A 22,328-nucleotide genomic window follows, 5' to 3' on the forward strand; every position below is an offset into this window, starting at 1 on the left:
CAGTCATGTCCGACTCTTTACAACCCCATGGACTGTAGCCCACCAGGCTCCTCCGTCCATGGGATTTTCCAGGCGAGAGTACTGGGGTGGGTTGCCATTTCCTTTTCCAGGGGATCTTCCCCTCCCAGGAATTACAGGTCTCCTGCATCATAGACAGACGCTTTACCATCTGAGCCACCAGGGAAGTCTTTGTTGCAAAGATTCCTATATATCATGGCTCCCCTCCTCAGAAGAGTTCTCTGAAAGTTATTTGAGATGCTGTCTCCCCAGCCCAAATTCTAAGAATGGTGACTTAATAAAATGTAACTCTCCACTTTTTAGGTTGTGCGTTTTTTCCCCCTCATTGACATGACCATCTATCTGTAAACCGATTGTGAAAAAATATACCTGCTTTTTTTAAACCATTGTTCTCTGCAGCATAAGTGTTACTAATATCTTCCATCAAGGGTCATGAAATGTTTTCTGGAAAGGGATGGGTAGACATTAAGTGCTCTAGGCTTTGTGGGCTATATCTACTCTCTCTTACATATCCTTGGTATTTTTTTCCTTGCTGAGTTACTTTAGTCATGTCTGACTCTGTGCAACCCCATGGACTGGAGCCCGCCAGGCTCCTCTGTCCATGGGGATTCTCCAGGCAAGAATACTAGAGTGGGTTTCCATTTCCTTCTCCAGGGGATCTTCCCACCAGGGATCAAACCCACATCTCTTATGTCTCCTGCATTGGCAGGCGGATTCTTTACCACTAGCACCACCTGGAAAGCCCCATTCTTTTCCTTACAGCTCTCAAAAATGTAAAATCCTTCTACGTTCACAGGTTCTCCAAAAGTAGACTATGAGACAAATTTGGCTTACAGCTCTTAATCTGTTGATTTCTGTACTATATAACTAGTAGAAAAAGTTGTAGGAGGATATGTATGAAAATTTAAGCAATGAGTATTTCAACAGAGTGGCAGGTTTAATGGGTGGCGTTAATTTTGTTTCCTATGTATGAATATTTTAAAACAAATTTATAATTTACATTTATTTGTGTAATATTTATATATTTTAAAAGATGATGCCCTTTGGACATGAGGCTGAAACAGGAAGTTGCAAAAAACTCACAACTTTCCAGCCTTTGTCTTCTTACCCAAGCTTATATCTTTTCTTCAACTTACCAAAAGTGTGTCTCCAACTTCTCCATAAAGTAAAGGCCCCAGGATCCCTGATTCATGCTGAATAGCTTCACGAGTCTTAAATGTTCCATCTGTGTAAGCTATAAATCGTACTTTTCTGTACTTCCTACCAATCCGCTGAGGACCGTGGTTCAGATACAGACTTTTATAACTTCTGTATGAGACACAAAAAGATAAGACATTGGAATGAAGCATGCCAGGTAAAGGACAAGTTGCTAAAATCCAACTTTAAAACAGCTGATATGATTTCATCAAGGAAGGGTGAGAAAAATCTAGGTATCCCTGGTGGGAATTTCTGAAATATGTTAATGCTCTTGGTCCGCTGAGCCAGAGAGAGGACTTTCCCTGTGGCTCAGAAGGTAAAACATCTGCCTACAATGCGGGAGACCTGGGTTCGATCCCTGGGTCAGGAAGATCCCCTGGAGAAGGAAATGGCAACCCACTACAGTACTCTTGCCTGAAAAATCCCATGAACAGAGGAGCCTGGTAGGCTACAGTCCATAGGTTCTCAAAGAGTCGGACACAACTAAGTGACTTCACACTTGCCTGTACCTAACCCTACACATGGCTTAAGGGTTTGCGGTTTTGAGAAACTGAGAAGAACTTTTGGATTATGGGGAAGAGATAACACCAAGAGTCAAAAGGTCCTTACCTGTCATTGGAGGTGAGGACCGAGGGGGCATAGTCCCAGTCATCCTCTTCAGCAGCAATGTAGTGGACCCAAGTTTTAGGATGCTTCTTTGCAACTGAGCGCATTTGGATAAAGGGAGGCACACTGTCACCATCAAACCTGACCACATCCATGTCAGAGTCATCCAAACCATCATCATAATCTTCTTCTTGGTTATTTTTCATCCATAGTCGGGGTTCCTCTGGGCAACTATCTACTTTGACATAAGCTTCCATACCATCTGAAGTCAGACAAAACCAATGTGAGGTTCAATGAGGTTTTCTGGCCTCAACTCTTCTGACTTTGTTTTCTCTTATGCCTTCTCCTAAGGGTTCTAACTTCCTATATATATCACCTTCCCTATAGCTGGTACTTTCAGGTTTCTTCCTGTGGTCTTTGTACTCACCATTTACCTTCTGCCTGACTCTCCTCCAATCTTTGACTCATGTTTCAAGATTTCCTCATTTATTTTTCTTTCCCTTCCGGAACTGGCTCTGAGCCTATCACTTCCCAACTCTCAAACTGTAAACGAGAAGGCCCGAGGAATTGCATATTTTCAGCTTTTGGAAACTTAGGTCAGACTAACTCCCCACCCCTACAGTTACCTAATAATTTTTATACATAGTCCACTGAATTATGATGCAAACTATAGATTTAGTAGCTTGTCAAGAAAAATCATAGTATAGATATAAATTTTAAGACATATCCAAAGTTAATAAAAACATGAAAAGGTTCAGCTTAGAATTAAGGAAATACATTATATATTTTAAGAGCACGTCTGACTGTGGCTAATTGAAAGCCTTAGAGCAAGTCTATTCAGCAATCTTAATCTCATTTGCATGCTTTATAAAATATAAATAATAATAATCCCTCCCCTATCTAATGCCACAGGGCAACTTTGAAGAAAAATTCTAAGAAAGGAGACCTATTTACTAGGTAATGTGGAACAAGGCAGATTTCAGGAGCAGCAAGCACCTAGTGTGGGTTCATGTGGCCTTAAACACAATTCAGTCTAGATCTAAAAATGAAGGATTTTGTATGAGTTCCAAAAAGACAAAACATTTTTCTGAAAAACAAGGATTAAAATCAGCATAAAGAAGGGTCAAAAGAATAAGAAAAAGAAACAGAACATAAAACAAACTCTTCTTAAATAGAATCAGGCTTCAAACTAGGTCATGAGCAGCCTGTATACAAGTAAATGACCTTTTCCTGTGTGCCTATGGGATCAACTTCCTGTTACTTGTCCGGTATGACACATTTTGTCTTGTCAAACATCCCATAATTATTATGTAACATATCAGGAAAAGAGGTTCCTATGTTTCATCACTACAGAGGACTAGAAACAAAGTCACTCACAGAAAATAAGTGGAAAAAAGTACAAGATCAAATCTCTTTTTCAGGGCAACCAAGGAACCTGAAGGGAGGGTTAATACTAGATGGACAGGAATAACAAATGCTATTCATCATGAAAGATCAGGCCTCCCCAACATTTCTTTCCAACAGCTCTCAATGACCACAACAGAGGAGGAGACAAAGAGAGTTGTTAGACTGATTCAAGATTAAGAGTTAGCAGAGTAAATGTACAAGAAGAAAAATGGGGATGAGCTGATCATGTAACATGAGTTTTCATAAGCTATAGCTACAAATAAGCTCACTCACATTAACAATAATTTGCAACCGTAGGTACCATCGTCCCAACTTCCTTAGATAGGATCTTTGACCCTTTGCAAAGTCAAGTCATCCTTGAAAGCTTCACATGGTGCTTCACATGTGTTTACCAACTTCTACTCCCATGTTATTTCTCCTGATGTCTCTCATCTCTGACCGAGTATCTACAGTGTGCCTCCTTCTATACCAGTTGTCTGGTATCTCATATGGAGCACCACAATATCCTTTTGTATTTGCTATATATTGGGGCATCATTATTGACATCCTGGAGCCCTTAGGATTACATCCTAGATGCCATGACCCCAAATCGCTCTCTCCATAGTACTAAAGCCTACTTAATGTTGGGAAAACAATGATATACTCTCCTCCTCACATTCTCCACCTCATTCTTCACTAAACCATTTCCCTTCCCTTGATCACAGGTAAACTCCCTTGTCCTATTTACTAATAATCAAGCCCTCTTATATTCAAGGTGAAATATTTAAAAGAAGAGCTGGATATTTCTAATACTCGTTTTTCAGATCCACAGACATTACCATGTTGGTGGGAAGAGATACGACAAAACAGTAGAAACTGGCCACAGTCCATCAGGACTGTCTGAGCAGTAAGGAAAGTTATTGGTGAGATCTCCAAGGAAGCCTGGCGATGGTTCCTCACGAGGAATGTGTGGCCTTCGAGGAAAATTGAGTGCACTTCTGGGGTGGTGCCCATTCCAATCACATGCCAATAGACTGATTTCTTATGACATCCAATCAGACCTGGAAAGTAGGAAAAACATAACTAGAGCCAAGAAGCAGAGAATCTGAAATGGAAAACACTTTCTAGGAAAGGGTGAACAAACTCTGTGTACAAATTTTTATTATCTTGACTTGAAACCCAACTTTCCAAGGACACAGGGGTAGTCTCAAGCTAACAGCTCTTGCTGAAGTCATCAATGACTGTTGTGCTTCTGAATCCAATGGATTGATTTCAGTCTTCATCTGTATCTGTTAACCATCCATTCCTTCTTGAAATTCTGTTTTCCCTTGGCCTCTGTGCCAACAGACTTTTGTTTCCCTAAGGCTTCAGTTCAGTTCAGTCGCTCAGTTGTGCCCTACTCTGCAACCCTATGAACCACAGCAAGCCAAACCTCCCTGTCCATCACCAACTCCTGGAGTTTACCCAAACTCATGTCCATTGAGTTGGTGATGCCATCCAACCATCTCCTCTTCTGTCGTCCCCTTTTCCTCCCGCCTTCAATCTTTCCCAGCATCAGGGTCTTTTCAAATGAGTCAGCTCTTCGCATTAGGTGGCCAAAGTATTGGAGTTTCAGCTTCAACATCAGTCCTTCCAATGAACACCCAGGACTGATCTCCTTTAGGATGGACTGATTGGATCTCCTTGCAGTCCAAGGGAGTCCCAAGAGTCTTCTCCAACACCACAGTTCAAAACCATCCCTAAGGCTTAGACTGCTCCTTCTTCTGTTTCACTCTGTGACTGCTCCTCTTTACCCATCCATTAAATGGTAGATGACCTCAGGGCTCATCCCTAGCCTAATTATTCTTTTGTTAAACAAATTTTCTCCCTGAATAATATCATTCATTCTCACAGGATTAATGAACATTCATATGCTGATAACTCCCCTGTTCTCCCAGAACTCCAGACTTGCACAATCACCTTCTCAACATCTTCACCTGGATACTTCAGGAAACACACAGGTACAAAAACAGATTTTTTGTCTTTACCACCTCATCTTCTTCCAGAGTTCCTTATTTCAGTAAATGGTATTAATATAAGCCTGGATTCAATTCTGCAAGTGACAGTTATTCTTGTCCTTACTCTCACTTCTCACATCCAATCTAACACCAATTATGGCAATATCATTAATAACTAATATTTACTGAGCACTTGCATAACATCAAGCACTGTTCAGGATATTTTACAAGTTTAAACTCCCAATATTTCCCTGGTAGCTCAGACAGTAAAGCATCTGCCTATAATGTGGGAGACCCGGGTTCTATCCCTGGTTCGGGAAGATCCTCTGGAGAAGGAAATGGCAACCCACTCTAGTACTTTTGCCTGGAACATCCCATGGATGGAGGAGCGTGGTAGGCTACAGCCCACGGGGTCGCAAAGAGTCAGACACAATTGAGCGACTTCACTTTCAACCCTATATTATGAATGAAGAAACTATAATTGTCATCCCTTCCTTAAAGGAGAGGAAACTTATGCACAGAGAGGCAATTACTGTGATATATGAGAGAAGGGACTTATATGTTTTGAAAGTTAATTTCTTTTCTAAACCTGAAGTCTTGCATATTAATTACAGAATTGTTGAATATCATTAATAACTGCAATATTTACTGAGCACTTGCATAACATCTGGAGAAGGAAATGGCAACCCAGTCCAGTATTCTTGCCTGGAGAATCCCATGGACAGAGGAGCCTGGCGGGCTAAAGTCCACAGGGTCACAAAGAGTTGGACACGAATGAGCGAGTTCACTGCATAACATCAAGCACCGTCCAGAGTATTTTACAAAAGCTAAGATCATGGAATCCAGTCCCATCACTTCATGGCAAATAGATGGGAAGAAAATGGAAACAGGGAAAGATTTTATTTTCTTGGGCTCCAAAATCACTGCAGATGGTGACTGCAGCCATGAAATTAACAGATGCTTGCTCCTTGGAAAAAAAGCTATGAAAAATCTGGACAGTATATTAGGATGCAGAGACATCACTTTGCCAACAAAGGTCTATTTAGTCAAAGCTATGGTTTTTCCAGAAGACGTATATGGATGTGAGAGTTGGACCATAAAGAAGGCTGAGCCCTGAAGAATTCACGCTTTCAAATTGCAGTGCTGGAAAAGACTCTTGAAAGTCCCTTGGACAGCAAGATCAAACCAGTCCATCCTAAAGGAAATCAACCTTGAATATTCTTTGAAAGGATTGATGCTGAAGTTCCAATACTTTGGCCAACTGATGGGAAGAGCTGACTCACTGGAAAAGACCCTAATACTGGGAAAGACTGAGGGCAGGAGAAGAAGGGGGTCACAGGATGAGATGGTTAGATACCATCACTGATTTGATGGACATGAGTTTGAGTAAACTCCAGGAGACACTGAAGGACAGGGAAGTCTGGTATGCTGCAGTTCATGGGGTCACAAGGAGTCTGACATGACTTAGCGACTGAACAGCAACAAAAACCTTCTTTCAATTAAGTTTGTATTTTAAGAATTATATTCCTAATTTTGTAAGCATGTTGGAAAAGGAAATGGCAACCCACTCCAGTATTCTTGCCTGGAAAGTCCCATGGACGGAGGAGCCTGGTAGGCTATAGTCCATGGGGTCGCAAAGAGACAGACATGACTGAGTGACTTCACTTTCTTATTATTTATTGTTTCTTTTTCATATAATCCTATTATTACTTTTGTAAACTTACTAGAGGATCTGTTTATTATACCAGGATGTAACTCAGGAACATCCAGAGGGAAGTGACATACAGGGCAAGGCTTGGGGAAGGGCTCAGAGCTTCCACGCTCTCTCCAGGCACCTCTCTCCCAGCATCTCCATGGGTTCATGCGTTATCTAATTTACTTTGCTTATCTTGCATATTATCTTTGTGTTTCAGGCTTTCCTTCAAGTATCTGTTCATCATTGGATGCCCACTTAGAAAGGAAAAGAGAAATCAGTAAGCTCTGTATACACTAAGAAAAGAAAAGAGAGAAAGTGAAGTCACTCAGCCATGTCTGAGTCTTTGTGACCCCATGGACTGTAGCTCACCAGGCTCCTCCATCCATGGGGTTTTCTAGGCAAGAGTACTGGAGTGGGTGGCCATTGCTTTCTTCAGGTGATCTTCCCAACCCAGGGATCGAACCTGGGTCTCCTGAATTGGGGGTAGGCACTTTATCGTCTGAGCCACTGTATACACTTCAGTTCAGTTCAGTCACTCAGTCATGGCCAACTCTTTGCGACCCCATGAACCACAGCACGCCAGGCCTCCCTGTCCATCACCAACTCCCAAGTTTACCCAAACTCATGTTTGTATACACTGTATACACTGGCAGTCCTTAATTTTTTGATGACTGCAAGAAGGACTGGTCACCGTACCATAAGATCCCCCAGAGGCCAGAATTCAGATATCTGAGGACAACTGGAGAAGAGAGCTCTGGTGGTGAATGCAGAAGATCCTGAGGATTCTTGAGCAGGTTGTACATACCTGGCAGAGACCTGTTTACATAGCCATTGATGGTGTGCAGTGCAGAGGCAGAATCCATAACATGTGTCAAGGACTCATTTTTTCCCGAGTGCCAACTTTTCCCTGTTGAGAGAGGACACAAACAGAGGGCCAGCTAAGTGTCTGTCTCATGACTGACCCTCCCTTTCCCCGACCCTCCCTTTCCCCTTCTCTCTCTCCCATCAGGCAAATAAGGCGCACATCTTTTTTTTGTCAGCAGAGATGACTTGCCCTCAAAGTCGGTAGGCAAAAGGGAGAAGACAGTTACCAAAAGGCAGACCCTTATTGCTCAGACTGATGCTGTCTCTTTATATTTATCCATGACAGTAGGTAGAAAGGAATAATGACAAATGATCACTAGGAGAAGAGAGAATATTGGTTAGTTTGTACCATGATGACTTCTATTCACTGGCTGACTTATGTTAGAGGGAGAACATGAAAATCCTCCTAAGAAAAGGCTGCCAGTACCTGTCCCTGTCCTACTTGCTTCATCCAGTCTGTAATAATGAAAGCCCATGGACAGGAAACCTTCCCAACCTTGTCACTGAAATTGATAAAAGTGAAAGAAGCAGAAATATTATTATTAGCAGTCCCTTGAGGTTGCCCTCAAGAACGGATTCATTAGAAAAGACCCTGATACTGGGAAAGATTGAAGGCAGGAGGAGAAGGGGACAACAGAGGATGAGATGGTTGGATGGCATCACCGACTCAATGGACATGAATTTGAGTAAATTCAGGAGGTTGGTGATAGACAGGGAGCCCTGGCATGCTGCAGTCCATGGGATCACAGAGTTGCACAGATTGAGTGACTGAACTGAACTGAGGTTGCCCTTCTGTGCAAAAGACTGAAACTTTCTGAAGCACCAAACCTTTGGTGAACTCTCATAAGTTCATTTATCCAGTCATCCACTCATGTGTTCATTCAGTCAAACATGTTTACTTAGCACTACTGAGCATTAGGGCTTCCCAGGTGGCTCAGTGGTAAAGAATCCCCTTGACAATGCAGGAGATGCAAGAGATGTGGGTTCAATCCCTGAGTTGGGAAGATCCCCTGGAGGAGGAAATGCAACCCACTCCAGTACTCTTGCCTGGAGAATCCCATGGACTGAGACTAGTGGGCAACAGTCCATGGGGTCACACAGAGTCAGACATGACTGAGCAACTGAGCATAGCACAGTACACTGAGCACTAGCACTGATGACAAAGAAGTAGACACAGCCTCTGCCTTCAAGGTGCTTACAATGTAGCTCAAATAGAGATGTGGACCATTATTACAAAGAATGAAGAGTGAAGTAAAAGAGATAAGAACAGAGTATTATGGGACCAGAGAGGAGAAGGCACTTCACTCTGCTTGAAGAGAAAGGAACAGGAGGGTAAAGAAGATCAGTATGGTTTAGTGTGATAAGGAGGAAGCTCAAGTGCTGTGGAAATACATAAAGAAGCATCTAACGGAGACTAGAAGGAGTGGAAACTTACTTGACATGAAGCTGGAGACACGTTTTCCAGGCCAAGGAAATGGCTTGAGTAAAGGCCTGGATGCTAGAAAAAGCATAGCATGTGTGGGTGTAACACAAAATGTGTTCAGTGTGGTTGCAATGTGAATGGTGAGACAGCAAGAGGAGCAAAACAAAGCTAGACAGGTTGTCGGGGATGAGGTCACGTATTATTGTGTAAAGAAGTCTCCATTTTGCCTTGTGAAACTGAAGGATTTTAAAGACTGGCGTGACATGATCAGATTAACATTTCAGTAAGCTCCCTTTGGCTGCTACGAAGTGTTGGGGGCACAAAAAGTCAAGGAGACTAGTTGGGGGAGAGGTGATAGGGGTCTCAGTTCGGAAGATGGCAGTGTAGGAAGATCCGGAGAAGAGAGAAGGTGATGATAGAACGATTCTATCAGGAGGAGAAGAAAGCAGAAGTACTAACACCACCTTATGTCCTGAAAAGTGAAAGTGAAGTGAGAGTGTGTCCTCAGAAAAGTGTCACTCAGTCGTTTCCAACTCTTTGTGACCCCATGGACTCGTCCATGGAATTCTCCAGGCCAGAATATTGGAGTGGGTAGCCTTTCCCTTCTCCAGGGGATCTTCCCAACCCAGGAATCAAACCTGGGTTGCCCACATTGCAGGCAGATTCTTTATCAACTGATGAGCTATCAGGGAAGCAAGGTTCTGCATTACTGAATTGAAATCAGTCAATCCTCACAACCATCCTATGAAAAAGTAGATATTATTTCAACTTTAAAATGGAGGAAACTGAGACACAGAGGGGTTAAGTAACTTGCTAAAGTTACTTAAATAGTAAGAGATGAAGATAAGAAAAAGCATACTCACAGAAACACAGAAGAGAAGGGTGACTGCAAGGGTCTCAGGAAATGGGGAGATGTTGGTCCAATGGGACAACCTTTCACTTTTAAGACAAACAAGTTCTGGGGATCTAATGTACAGCACGATGAGCAAACTACATTGAACACCAGAAATAAGCTCAGGGAATAGATGTCACACAAAAATGATAACTATGCGGGCAGACAGGTTAATTTGACTGTAGTAATAATTTCTCTATGTTTATCTAAAATCATTTAATACACCTTAAATATATATGATTTGCAGTAAAAAATTTCTTTTAAAGAGGAGGCATTGAGAAAATAAAGCAATAGGTCACTTCCAAAAGGGCTTGTTGGACCAAAACCAGGAGCTCTTAAATACTGTGACCAAAGACTGAAATTCTCCATAAGATGTGATAGCCACTCAATTGTGCTGTTTTCCCGAGTAGAGACAGATGCCTCAGCCACTCATGTCTATGATTGGTGATATGTGGGAAAGTAAATAAATGCACCCCAAGTTTCACCAAGGGCTTCCCTGGTGGCTCTGCAGGAAAGAACCTGCCTGCCAAAGCAGGAGATGGATTTGATCCCTGGGTTGGGAAGATCCCCTGGAGGAGGAAAAGGCAACCTACTCCAGTATTCTTGCCTGGAGAATCCCACGGACAGAGGAGCCTGGTGGGCTACAATCCATGGGGTTGCCAAGAGTCAGACATGACTGAAGCGACTTAGCACACATGAAGTTTAACTAAAGCTAACAAGAAAACAAACAAAAAAATTACATACAAGAGATATTGTGGGGGATAGAGGCCTTGCCCCTTTCCTGTCCTTCAGACCAGAGTTCCTCGTGCAAAACTGCTGCACCTCAGCTCAGCTGGGAGGAGAAGGTGCGCAGGTCACTCACAGCAAGAAGGCACTGGGCGCCCAGAGCAGAGATGCGGCTCACCCACTGGATCAGCAAGTGCTCCTGTGTGGAGAACTCCACCCATTTCCACCCACCTGCTTCCACACCGGCTTCCGCATAAAGTAGCCTTGCCCTGGGACTGTGGGAAGAGCATGTGCTCTAGAACCCAAGCTTGTACCTCTCCCGCCTTGATCAAATCATTAAGCTTTCCTTTGCTTCTAAGCGAGCAAAAAAGGAAAGTGAAAAGTCTTTGTTGACAGATTTAATGAGAGACAAGGCCATCTGTTACCCAGCTCCTCTCTCTTCTTACTTCATAGCTGCCCATGGAAGTCCACGGGCATTTTGTTCTTGGCTTTCATTTTCATCCCTATCTACATCATTCCATTCACAGCCCTCATGCTCAAGTACCATGTTACATTAGTCTATTTCATTTCTTTCAGCAGACCAAAATTCAGATTGCAGGTCACTAACCTTCATCAAATACAGCAAACAGTAGTATGAATTTGTGCAAGGTCTGTGTCCTTTCTTTGATCAGAGTCCCTGAAAAAGAAATGAAAGCATTTATCTTCTATAGAAAATCCTATTACAGGAAAATGACACTAGGAGGACACATGACTTCATCAACTGCTTTGTCTCTTGATCTCTTATTAACTTCAGTTCAGTTCAGTTCAGTCACTCAGTTGTGTTGGACTCTTTGCAACCCCATGGACTGCAGCCTGCCAGGCCTCCCTGTCCATCACCAACTCCTGGAGTTTACTCAAACTCATGTTCATTGAGTCAGTGATGCCATCTCATCCTTTGTCATTCCCTTATTAACTTAACCATAGCATAATTTCCTTGGTGTCACATCTATACCAGTGCTCCTAAAATTATCTGTAGTAAAGGACTTGATAAAAAGTTTCAAATTTGTTGCACACCATTACTTTTATAAAAGATGACAAAAATTAATTACTAAAAAAAGAAATTAAAAATAATCAAATGACAAGTCCATATAATCATATTTCATGTACATGTATATATTCACAACAAACATACAAAATAAAAAGAAAAACTGCAAAATTCATACACATTGCTCATGGAAATATGCATATATGTAAATAATAAATTAAAATATATTTTCTATTAAAATACAAAAAAATGCCAACAAAGGTCCATCTAGTCAAAGCTATGGTTTTTCCAGTACTCGTGTAGGGATGTGAGAGTTGGACTAGAAAGAAAACTGAGTGCCAAAGAATTGATGCTTTTGAACTATGGTGTTGGAGAAAACTCTTGAGAGTCCCTTGGACTGCAAGGATATGAAACCAGACAATCCTGAACAAAATCAGTCCTGAATATCCATTGGAAGGACTGATGCTGAAACTCCAATACTTTGGCCAGCTGATGCAAAAAACTGACTCATTGAAAAAGACCCTGATGCTAGGAAAGACTGAAAGCAGGAGGAGGGGGCAACAGAGGATGAGATGGTTTATGGCATCACCGACTCAATGGACATGAGTTTGAGCAAGCTCCGGGAGTTGGTGATGGACAGAGAGGCCTGGCATGCTGCAGTCCATGGGGTCGCAAAGAGTCGACATGGCTGAGTGACTGAACTGAATTGATAGAAGATTTCTACTATGCTTTTAACTCTTTTTTTAACTTCTGCAATTGTAAATTAAAAGTTATGAGCAAAGTAACAATTATCCATGTCAAACACCTATCCTCAAACTTAAAGTGAACACCATGTATATCAATATTTAAAGTTATCAATGTTACAAATGACTTTGCTTCATGGTTTAACTGTTGAATTTGTTAGTTGTCTTTCTTAGTCTTAGTTGTCTTTCTTTCTTTTTTCATTTGATTGGGAAGTGCAGGTTTATTTTGAGTAGGAAGAGTTTTGTTTATAATGTTCTTTTCTCTCTCTTTTACTCTTGATGCTTAGAAAGTAAAAGTTAAACTGGATGAAGAAAGTAACTCACCCATACAAATTTAAAATACAGATAAAGCTGTCTGAAAAGACTTAAAAAAATTTTATTTTTACTTTATTTTACTTTACAATACTGTATTGGTTTTGCCATACATTGACATGAATCCGCCACAAGTGTACATGAGTTCCCAAACATGAACCCCCCTCCCACCTCCCACCCCATATCATCTCTCTGGATTATCCCCGTGCACCAGCCCCAAGCATCCTGTATCCTGCATCAAACATAGACTGGCGATTCGTTTCTTACATGATAGTATTCATGTTTCAATGCCATTCTCCCAAATCATCCCACCCTCTGAAAAGACTTTAAATCTTTTTACAATATTTTTAGAATTATCAAGCAGTGAAATTGATGTCTTTCAGTAGGTGAATGGATAAATAAACTTCGGTCCATCTAGACAACAAACTATTGTTCAGTCCTAAAAAAAAAATAGGCTATCAAGCCATCAAAAACATGGAGGAAGCTTAAATACACAGTACTAAGTGAAAGAAGTCAATATGAAAAGGCTACATACTATTTGACATTCTGGAAAAGCCAAAACTATGGAGACAATTTAAAGGACAGTGCTTGCCAGAGGGTAGAAGAGGGAAGGATATACTATGACATATATATCATGCTATATGATACTATATGATATATGATACGACTATAATGGACACATGTCATTACATATACAATCCAAGTGCACAAAATAGTGATTCTGTATTTCTTTACATTCCAAAATGATCACAGCAAGTCTAATTGCCATCTATCACAATACAGATTATTACACTGTTATTGACTCTATTCCCCATGCTGTACATTTCATCCCTGTGACTCATTTATTTTGTAACTGGAGGTCTGTACCTTTCAGTCTCCCTCAACTATTTAACTCATCCCTCGACCTCGCTCCCCTCTGGCAACCACCTGTTTGTTCTCTTTTTCTATAGCTTTGTTTCTGTGTTATTATATTTGTTTTGTTTTTTAGGTTCCATATATAAATGAAATGATACAGTATTTGTCTTTCTCTGTCTGATTTATCTTACTTAAGTTAATGCCCTTTGGTCCATCCATGTAGTCACAAATGGCAAGATTTCATTCTTTTTGATTGCTGAGTAATCTTCCCCAAGGGCTTCCCTGGTGGATCAGATAGTAAAGAATCTGCCTGCCAATGCAGGAGACCTGGGTTCGATCCCTGGGTCAGGATGATCCCCTGGAGAAGGAAATGGCAACCCACTCTAGTATTCTTGCCTGGAGAATTCCATGGACAGAGGAGCCTGGGGGGCTACAGTCCATGGGATCACGAAGAGTTGGACCTGACTGAAGTGACTTAGCACACACAGAACAAGCAGGAGTTTCTCTATTTCTCCACATCCTCACCAACACTTGTTATTTATGGCCTTTTTGATTATAGCCATTCTGATAGGTGTGAGGTAATATCTCAAAGTTTTGATTTGCATTTCCTTAATGATTAGAGATGTTAAGTATCTTTTCATTTGTTCATTTATTTGGCACTAGGTTGTACAATGGAGAGGGAAATGGCAACCCACTCTAATACTCTTGCCTGTAAAATCCCATGGACAGAGGAGCCTGGTAGGCTACAGTCCACGGGGTCGCAAAGAGTCAGACACGACTGAGTGACTTCACTCACTCTGTGCACTTGTAACTATAATAGTGTTGTTGTTTAATTATAATTTAATAATTTTTAAAATTATATTTCAATAAAATTTAAAATGTTTTTTCACAAACATTTCAATAAAGTTTTTTTAACTATTTTTTTTTGTCCACACTGTGCAGCTTGTAGGATCTTACTTCTCCATCCAGGGATTGAGCCCAGGCCCTTGGCAGTAAGAGCACAGAGTCCACTAGATGGCTAGAGAATTCCCAATAAAAATTTTTTTATAAAGGGTTTAATTGATTCCTTCAGTTCCATTCTTCTTTCTCAAGATTGCTTTGGCTATGAGAGGTTTTTTTGTATTTCCATACAAATTCTGAAATTATTTGTTCTAGCTCTGTGAAAAATACCGTTGGTAGCTTGATAGGGATTGCATTGAATCTATAGATTGCTTTGGGTAGTATACTCACTTTCACTATATTGATTCTTCTGATCCATGAACAGGTATATTTCTCCATCTATTAGTGTCCTCTTTGATTTCTTTCACCAGTGTTTTATAGTTTTCTATATATAGGTCTTTAGTTTCTTTAGGTAGATATATTCCTAAGTATTTTATTCTTTTCATTGCAATGGTGAATGGAATTGTTTCCTTAATTTCTCTTTCTATTTTCTCATTGATAGTGTATAGGAATGCAAGGGATTTCTGTGTGTTGATTTTATATCTGGCAACTTTACTATAATCTTTGATTAGCTCTATTAATTTTCTGGTGGAGCATTTAGTGTTTTCTATGTAGAGGATCATGTAATCTGCAAACAGTGAGAGTTTTACTTCTTTTCCAATTTGGATTCTTTTTATTTCTTTTTCTGCTCTGATTGTTGTGGCCAAAACTTCCAAAACTATGTTGAATAGTAGTGGTGAAAGTGGGCACCCTTCTCTTGTTCCTGACTTTAGGGGACATGCTTTCAATTTTTCACCATTGAGGATAATGTTTGCTGTGGGTTTGTCATATATAGTTTTTATTATGTTAAGGTATATTCCTTCTATTCCTGCTTTCTGGAGGGTTTTTATCATAAACGGATGTTGAATTTTGTCAAATGCTTTCTCTGCATCTTTTGAGATAATCATATGGCTTTTATTTTTCAATTTGTTAATGTGGTGTATTACATTTCTACTACAAAGCCACAGTCATCAAGACAGTATGGTACTGGCAAAAAGACAGAACTATAGGTTAATGGAACAAAATAGAAAGCCCAGGAATAAATCCATGCACCTATGGCACCTTATCTTTGACAGAGGAGGCAAGAATATACAATGGAGAAAAGACAATCTCTTTAACAAGTGGTGTTGGGAAAACTGGTCAACCACTTGTAAAATAATAAAACTAGAATACTTTCTAACACCATATACAAAAACAAACTCAAAATGGATTAAATATCTAAACCTAAGACCAGAAAATAGAAAACTCCTAGATGAGAACATAGTCAAAACACTCTCCCACATAAATCACAGCAGGATCCTCTACGACCCACCTCCCAGGATATTGGAAATAAAAGCAAAAATAAACAAATGGGACCTAATTAAAATTAAAAGCTTCTGTACAACAAAGGAAACCATAAGCAAGGTGAAGAGACAGCCTTCAGAATGGGAGAAAATAGTAGCAAATGAAGCAACTGACAAACAACTAATCTCAAAAATATACAAGCAACTCCTGCAGCTTAATTCCAGAAAAATAAATGGCCCAATCAAAAAGTGAGCCAAAGAACTAAACTGACATTTCTCCAAAGAAGACATACAGATGGCTAACAAACACACGAAAAGATGCTCAACATCACTCATTATCAGAGAAATGCAAATAAAAACCACAATGAGGTACCATTTCACGCCAGTCAGAATGGCTGCTATCCAAAAGTCTACAAGCAATAAATGCTGGAGAGGGTGTGGAGAAAAGGGAACTCTCTTACACTGTTGGTGGGAATGCAAACTAGTGCAGCCACTATGGAGAACAGTGTGGAGATTCCTTAAGAAACTGGAAATAGAACTGCCTTATGACCCAGCAATCCTACTGCTGGGCATACACACCGAGGAGACCAGAATTGATACAGGATGCTTGGGGCTGGTGCACTGGGATGACCCAGAGGGATGCTATGGGGAGGGAGGTGGGAGGAGGGGTTCAGGATGGGGAATATGTGTATACCTGTGGTGGATTCATATTGATGTATAGCAAAACCAATACAATATTGTAATTAGCCTACAATTAAAATAAATAAATCTATATTTAAAAAATAAAAATAAAAGCAGGGGCCATGCTCCTAGGAGGAAAAAGAAAAGAATAAACTCCAAATGACTGTAAAAATATAAATAAAACAAAAGGTTTAATTTAAATGACTATTATTTTAACATAAGAACTTATAAACATGTATAAACTCTTGCTTTTTGCAGATTTCTATGTTTTGGGGTTATAGATGACAAACTAAACTCCCCAAATGGTCTATACACTACTCAGTTCACTTCAGCCACTCAGTCATGTCCAACTCTTTGCGACCCCATGAATTGCAGCATGCCAGGCCTCCCTGTCCATCACCAACTCCCAGAGTTCACTCAAACTCATGTCCATCGAGTCAGTGATGCCATCCAGCCATCTCATCCTCTGTCATCCCCTTCTCCTCCTGCCCCTAATCCCTTCCAGCATCAGAGTCTTTTCCAATGAGTCAAATCTTCGCATGAGGTGGCCAATGTACTGGAGTTTCAGCTTCAGCATCAGTCCTTCCAAAGAACACCCAGGACTGATCTCCTTTAGAATGGACTGGTTGGGTCTCCTTGCAGACCAAGGGACTCTCAGGAGTCTTCTCCAACACCAAACTTCAAAAGCATCAATTCTTTGGTGCTCAGCTTTTTTCACAGTCGAACTCTCACATCCATACATGACTACTGAAAAAAACCATAGCCTTGACTAGATTGAACTTTGTTGGCAAAGTAATGTCTCTGCTTTTCAATATGCTCTCTAGGTTGGTCATAACTTTCCTTCCAAGGAGTGTCTTAATTTCATGGCTGCAGTCATCAACTGCAGTGATTTTGGAGCCCCCCAAAATAAAGTCTGACACTGTTTCCACTGTTTCCCCATCTATTTCCCATGAAGTGATGGGACCAGATACCGTGATCTTCTTTTCCTGAATGTTGAGCTTTAAACCAACTTTTTCACTCTCCTCATTCACTTTCATGAAGAGGCTTTTTAGTTCCTCTTCACTTTCTGCCATAAGGGTGGTGTCATTTGCATATCTGAGGTTATTGATATTTCTCCTGGCAATCTTGATTCCAGCTTGTGCTTCTTCCAGCCCAGCATTTCTCATGATTTACTCTGCATAGAAGTTAAATAAGCAGGGTGACAATATACAGCCTTGATGTACTCCTTTTCCTATTTGGAACCAGTCTGTTGTTCCATGTCCAGTTCTAACTGTTGCTTCCTGACCTGCATATAAGTTTCTCAAGAGGCAGGTCAGGTGGTCTGATGTTCCCATCTCTTTCAGAATTTTCCACAGTTTATTGTGATCCACACAGTCAAAGGCTTTGGCATAGTCAGTAAAGCAGAAATAGATGTTTTTCTGGAACTCTCTTGCTTTTTCCATGATCCAGCAGACTTTGGCAATTTGATCTCTAGTTCCTCTGCCTTCTCTAAAACCAGCTTGAACATCTTGAAGTTCATGGTTCATGTATTGCTGAAGCTTGGCCTGGAGAATTTTGAGCATTAGTTACACACTTAGATGTACTATTTTACCTTCATGGAGGTTTCAAGGAACCTAATGCAAAATTTGTATAAAGGACTACTGAGACAGCCCATAGGATATGTGAAGCATAAAGCAGAAGAAGAGAAAGTGAAATTGAAGTCACTCAGTTGTGTCTGACTCTTTGCGATCCCACGGACTGTAGCCTGCCAGGCTCCTCTGTCCATGGAATTCTCCAGGCAAGAATACTGGAGTGGGTTGCCATTTCCTTCTCTGGGGGATCTTCCCGACTCAGGGATCGAATCCGGGTCTCCAGCATTGCAGCCTGACTCTTGACTGTCTGAGCCACCAGGGAAGAGAAGAGATACCTAATTCCAGAATTTGGCTTTTGTTGGCCATTAGAGTGCATTGTGGCTACATGGGATGCATAGATCCTACCATGTGGTTCTATTTATCTCAGAGACTATTCTCCTTTCCATGGCCATGATTCGAAGCAAAAGAAACCTCTTTCAGATTAAAGAGTGCAGCACCATTTTTTATGAATCGACACAGATGTTTGTACTTCCTACTTTTTCTTATACTTACCTTCCCTACAAATTAGCAGGGCTCCGATGAGACCTGAGTTCACGTCTTTCACCAGGTCCACATGAGAAAGATATGAGTAGGTGAGACATGGTGGGTCAGAGGCTGTTGGACCATTTTCTTTCAGGATATGCCAGACGTAGGTATGACTTTTACCAGGAATGACTTTGTCATCTTCCTTCTCCCTTTGGCTGGTTTCATCCTTATATGCAGCACCTAAATCAAGGAGGGATAAAGTTGTCCTTTTATGCCCATTGCCCACTCGAGGAGGCATCAAGTTTATTGTCACCAGTAGACTCTATGCAAGAAGCAACTTTTCTGAAACAATATGGAATACTAAACAGCAGCAGCTATAAATGAAGAGAAGCCACCTTATATATTTCAGAGGAGTTCTTGACCACTAAGGCAAATATGAGTGGTTGAGTGGTTCTGTAAGAAATTCAGATTGTAACAATAATATTGCTTCCATTATTCCATCTTTTTACCTAATTCAAGTCAGTTCAATTCAGTAGACATGCATTGAGTATGTGCTTTGGTTCAGACTTTAGTAAGCACTGGTGAGGGTCAGGGAAGGGTGAGATGCAGAGATTTTTTAACAGATATTTTCTTGCTCTCCCATCCTTGGTGATGTTAAAATTGACCTCTGAATTATCTGATACCTTTATTCTACAATAAGCACTATATGTATTCATTCTTAAAGAAGTGTTATTGCTTCTAGGTCATTTCATCAGACAGAAGTAGAAAATATTCAAAGGCACTGACCATAACACTTACACTGTTATTGAACTATAATTCATAATGGTCTCTAGGACTCCAGAACATTCAAGGTATTCAGGGTGTTCTTCATTTATACTCCATCTTACCCCACAATAGCTATACATCTAATAGAGGGACCTCTCTAACAGAGCACAGGAGACCCCTGCATTGACTCACTACAAAAGCAGCCTCTCTTATAAATGGGTATCCCTCCACTGGGCATTAGGGACAATTGGCTTCATCCAAAAGCAACAGCAGACCAATATTGGTGCTTAGCACACCCTGGTGGACATTTAGAAAAACATGAGCTGCACTTCGGGATGGAGAGTGTCATCATGTCTCTGTGTGATCGTGGGTTGGTAGCAAATTCTGAATAGTGAAAACATTTGGATAGGAAGAGAGGGGATCACGGAGGGGTTAAAAAAGGGGCTTCAACTGTGTCTTCTGTTTAATTTCTTAAAATAAAGTAGGCAAAGACAGCAAAACGTTAAGATTTGCCAAAGTGCAGTCTGGATGGGAGGGCAGTTTGGAGGAGCATGGATACATGTATCTGTATGGCTGAGTTCCTTCTCTGTCCACCTGAAACTATTGCAGCATTGTTTGTTAATCGGTTATACTGCCAAACAAAAGAAAAAGTTTTCAAAAAAGATTTGCCAAAGTGAGCTAGGGCTTCCCTCAGAGCTCAGTGGGTAAAGAATCTGCCTGCAAAGCAGGAAACTCCGGTTTGATTCCTGAGTCAGGAAGATCGCTGGAGAAGGGGTAGGCTGTCCACTCCAATATTCTCAGGCTTTCCTGGTAGCTCAGCTGGTAAAGGATCCACCTGCAATGTGGGAGACCTGGGTTCGATCCCTGGGTTGGGAAGATTCCCCTGGAGAAGGGAAAGGCTACCCACTCTAGTATTCTGGTCTGGAGAATCCCATGGACTTTACAGTCCAAGGGGTTGCAAAGAGTTGGACATGACTGAGCGACTGTCACTTTCAAAGTGAGCTAATGGGTACATGTTTGTTGGCTCTATTATTTCTTGTACCTTTTTTTGTTTGTTTGTTTGAAATATTTGATTAGGAAAAGAATCCCCTTTTACGTAATAGTAAAGTTGGGAGAGGGATGAGGGGTTAATGAGAGGTCAAGAATGTGTGAAAACTGCATCTGTCTTGATGAGGACAGTGAGTGGATTGGGAGGATAGCCGGGCAGTGGTAAGGCACTGCTTAAGGCGAGGTGCAAGGTTTATTTCAACTATAACCATTTGCTCGGTTGCTAGTAGAAGAGATGGAGAACAGATTTCACCAGGGTAGCAGTTTAGCCAAGAGAGTAGAATAGAAACAAGGAGGCCAGGAACCTGTGGATCCCAAGGAGAATGAAGAATTCTTGGAGTGGGGAGGGAAAGAATGACAGCTGGCAAAGTAGGAGAATGTTGACAGCTGGAACCTGAGATCTTGGATTTGATTCAGGTTGCTCACAACAAGGTCTGTCCTTTGATGAAGACAAAGGTGATTTTTCCAGACCAAGTGAAGCGGTGCCTGGGCAAAAGCATTGTGCATAGCCTTGAAAGTTGCCATGTCTACTCAGGTATGTTTTCTTTGGGAAACCTCTGTCTTCAGAGTCTTACTTGAGCTTCTATACCAGCCACCTGCAAATACTCTGAGCAGAATGCATTTTGTGCAACTGCCATCTTCTGTTATATTCCAAACAACACTGTTGGGAACATTCGAGAATGTTCTGGAAAGCCCTCTATTCACCCCCCTGCAGCTGTATCAGCTTTGCCCCAGGCATGGTCAAGGGCCCCAGAGCCTGACCTGCTCAGACACCCCAACTCAGTGACCCCTGGGCATGAATACTCAACCACAGGCCAAATGCTGTGCTTCAGAGGCTACTGTACTACACTCTCTGGTGCCTTCGGTTGCTTTTTCCTTCACCTGATCTCTGCTCAGCAGCTTTGGGTCAGCAGCTGTTAACTTGTCTGCCCCCATGCTGTCTTTCATAGCCTCATTGTGTGGCCTTACTTACAGCCTAGGATGGTGTTAGAACCCCACTTGTCCAGAAAATAATTTAAAAGAATTTCTCTAGCACCGGGTTTCCCTTTTCACCAAACTTGAAATTTCCCTGGATCTGCTTTTAACTCTCCTTCTGGCTCTTTTGACAGACATTCCATGGGAATTAGCTGTCCTGACATACATCTTATGCTTTTAGATTCTATTAGCCAGAAGAAGTCACATGGTCATATCCAATACCAATACGGTAGGGAAATGTACTCCTCCTGCTCTGGAGGAGGGGATGGCTGTTTGCTGAACTGAAATACAATTTCCCAGAGTTTTGGTTTGGGAGATTAACATGACAGGCTTACAAAGCAGCTCAGTGGTTGCCTGGGGCTGGGGGTAGGAATGGGGTTTGAACAGCAAGACCAGAACTTCTTGACATGGATGGTGTTGGTGGCCCCATGACTGTCTGAATTGAGTCAGTCATCAAACTACTTTAAATGACTGAATTTCATGGTATGTAATTTAAACCTCAATAAAACTGTTTTAAAATGCTATCGGGAAACCATACACAAAAATTCATTTGTGATGGGTTATAGACTTCAGCATGAAAGGCATAATAATAGAACTTCTAAAGGAAAGCATGGAAGAAATCCTTCATGACTTGGGGGTAGGCAAATGTCTTAAATAGGACCCAAAGTCTAACATACAAGGAAAACATGTGATACCTTTTTTGTGTGTTTCATTAATGTTTGAATTTTTATGCTTCACCAACTTTAAGAACTTTACCAAAAAAA

General features: G+C 41.2%; 1 protein-coding gene across 1 annotated transcript in view; it reads right to left on the reverse strand.

The window, feature by feature from the left end:
- F8 (coagulation factor VIII) overlaps positions 1 to 22,328 on the reverse strand; it is a 136,825-nt gene that overhangs the window by 99,064 nt on the left and 15,433 nt on the right. Inside the window, exons 4-9 of the mRNA XM_005700528.3 lie at positions 18,805 to 19,017; positions 11,413 to 11,481; positions 7,706 to 7,807; positions 4,047 to 4,268; positions 1,825 to 2,083; positions 1,155 to 1,326 (exon numbers count right to left, since the gene is read on the reverse strand). Coding sequence (XP_005700585.2) covers positions 1,155 to 1,326; positions 1,825 to 2,083; positions 4,047 to 4,268; positions 7,706 to 7,807; positions 11,413 to 11,481; positions 18,805 to 19,017 — 1,037 coding nt within the window. The remainder of the gene's footprint in view (positions 1 to 1,154; positions 1,327 to 1,824; positions 2,084 to 4,046; positions 4,269 to 7,705; positions 7,808 to 11,412; positions 11,482 to 18,804; positions 19,018 to 22,328) is intronic.

This window comes from Capra hircus, unplaced genomic scaffold, assembly GCF_001704415.2.
Source record: "Capra hircus breed San Clemente unplaced genomic scaffold, ASM170441v1, whole genome shotgun sequence".
NCBI classification, from domain to species: Eukaryota; Metazoa; Chordata; class Mammalia; order Artiodactyla; family Bovidae; genus Capra; species Capra hircus.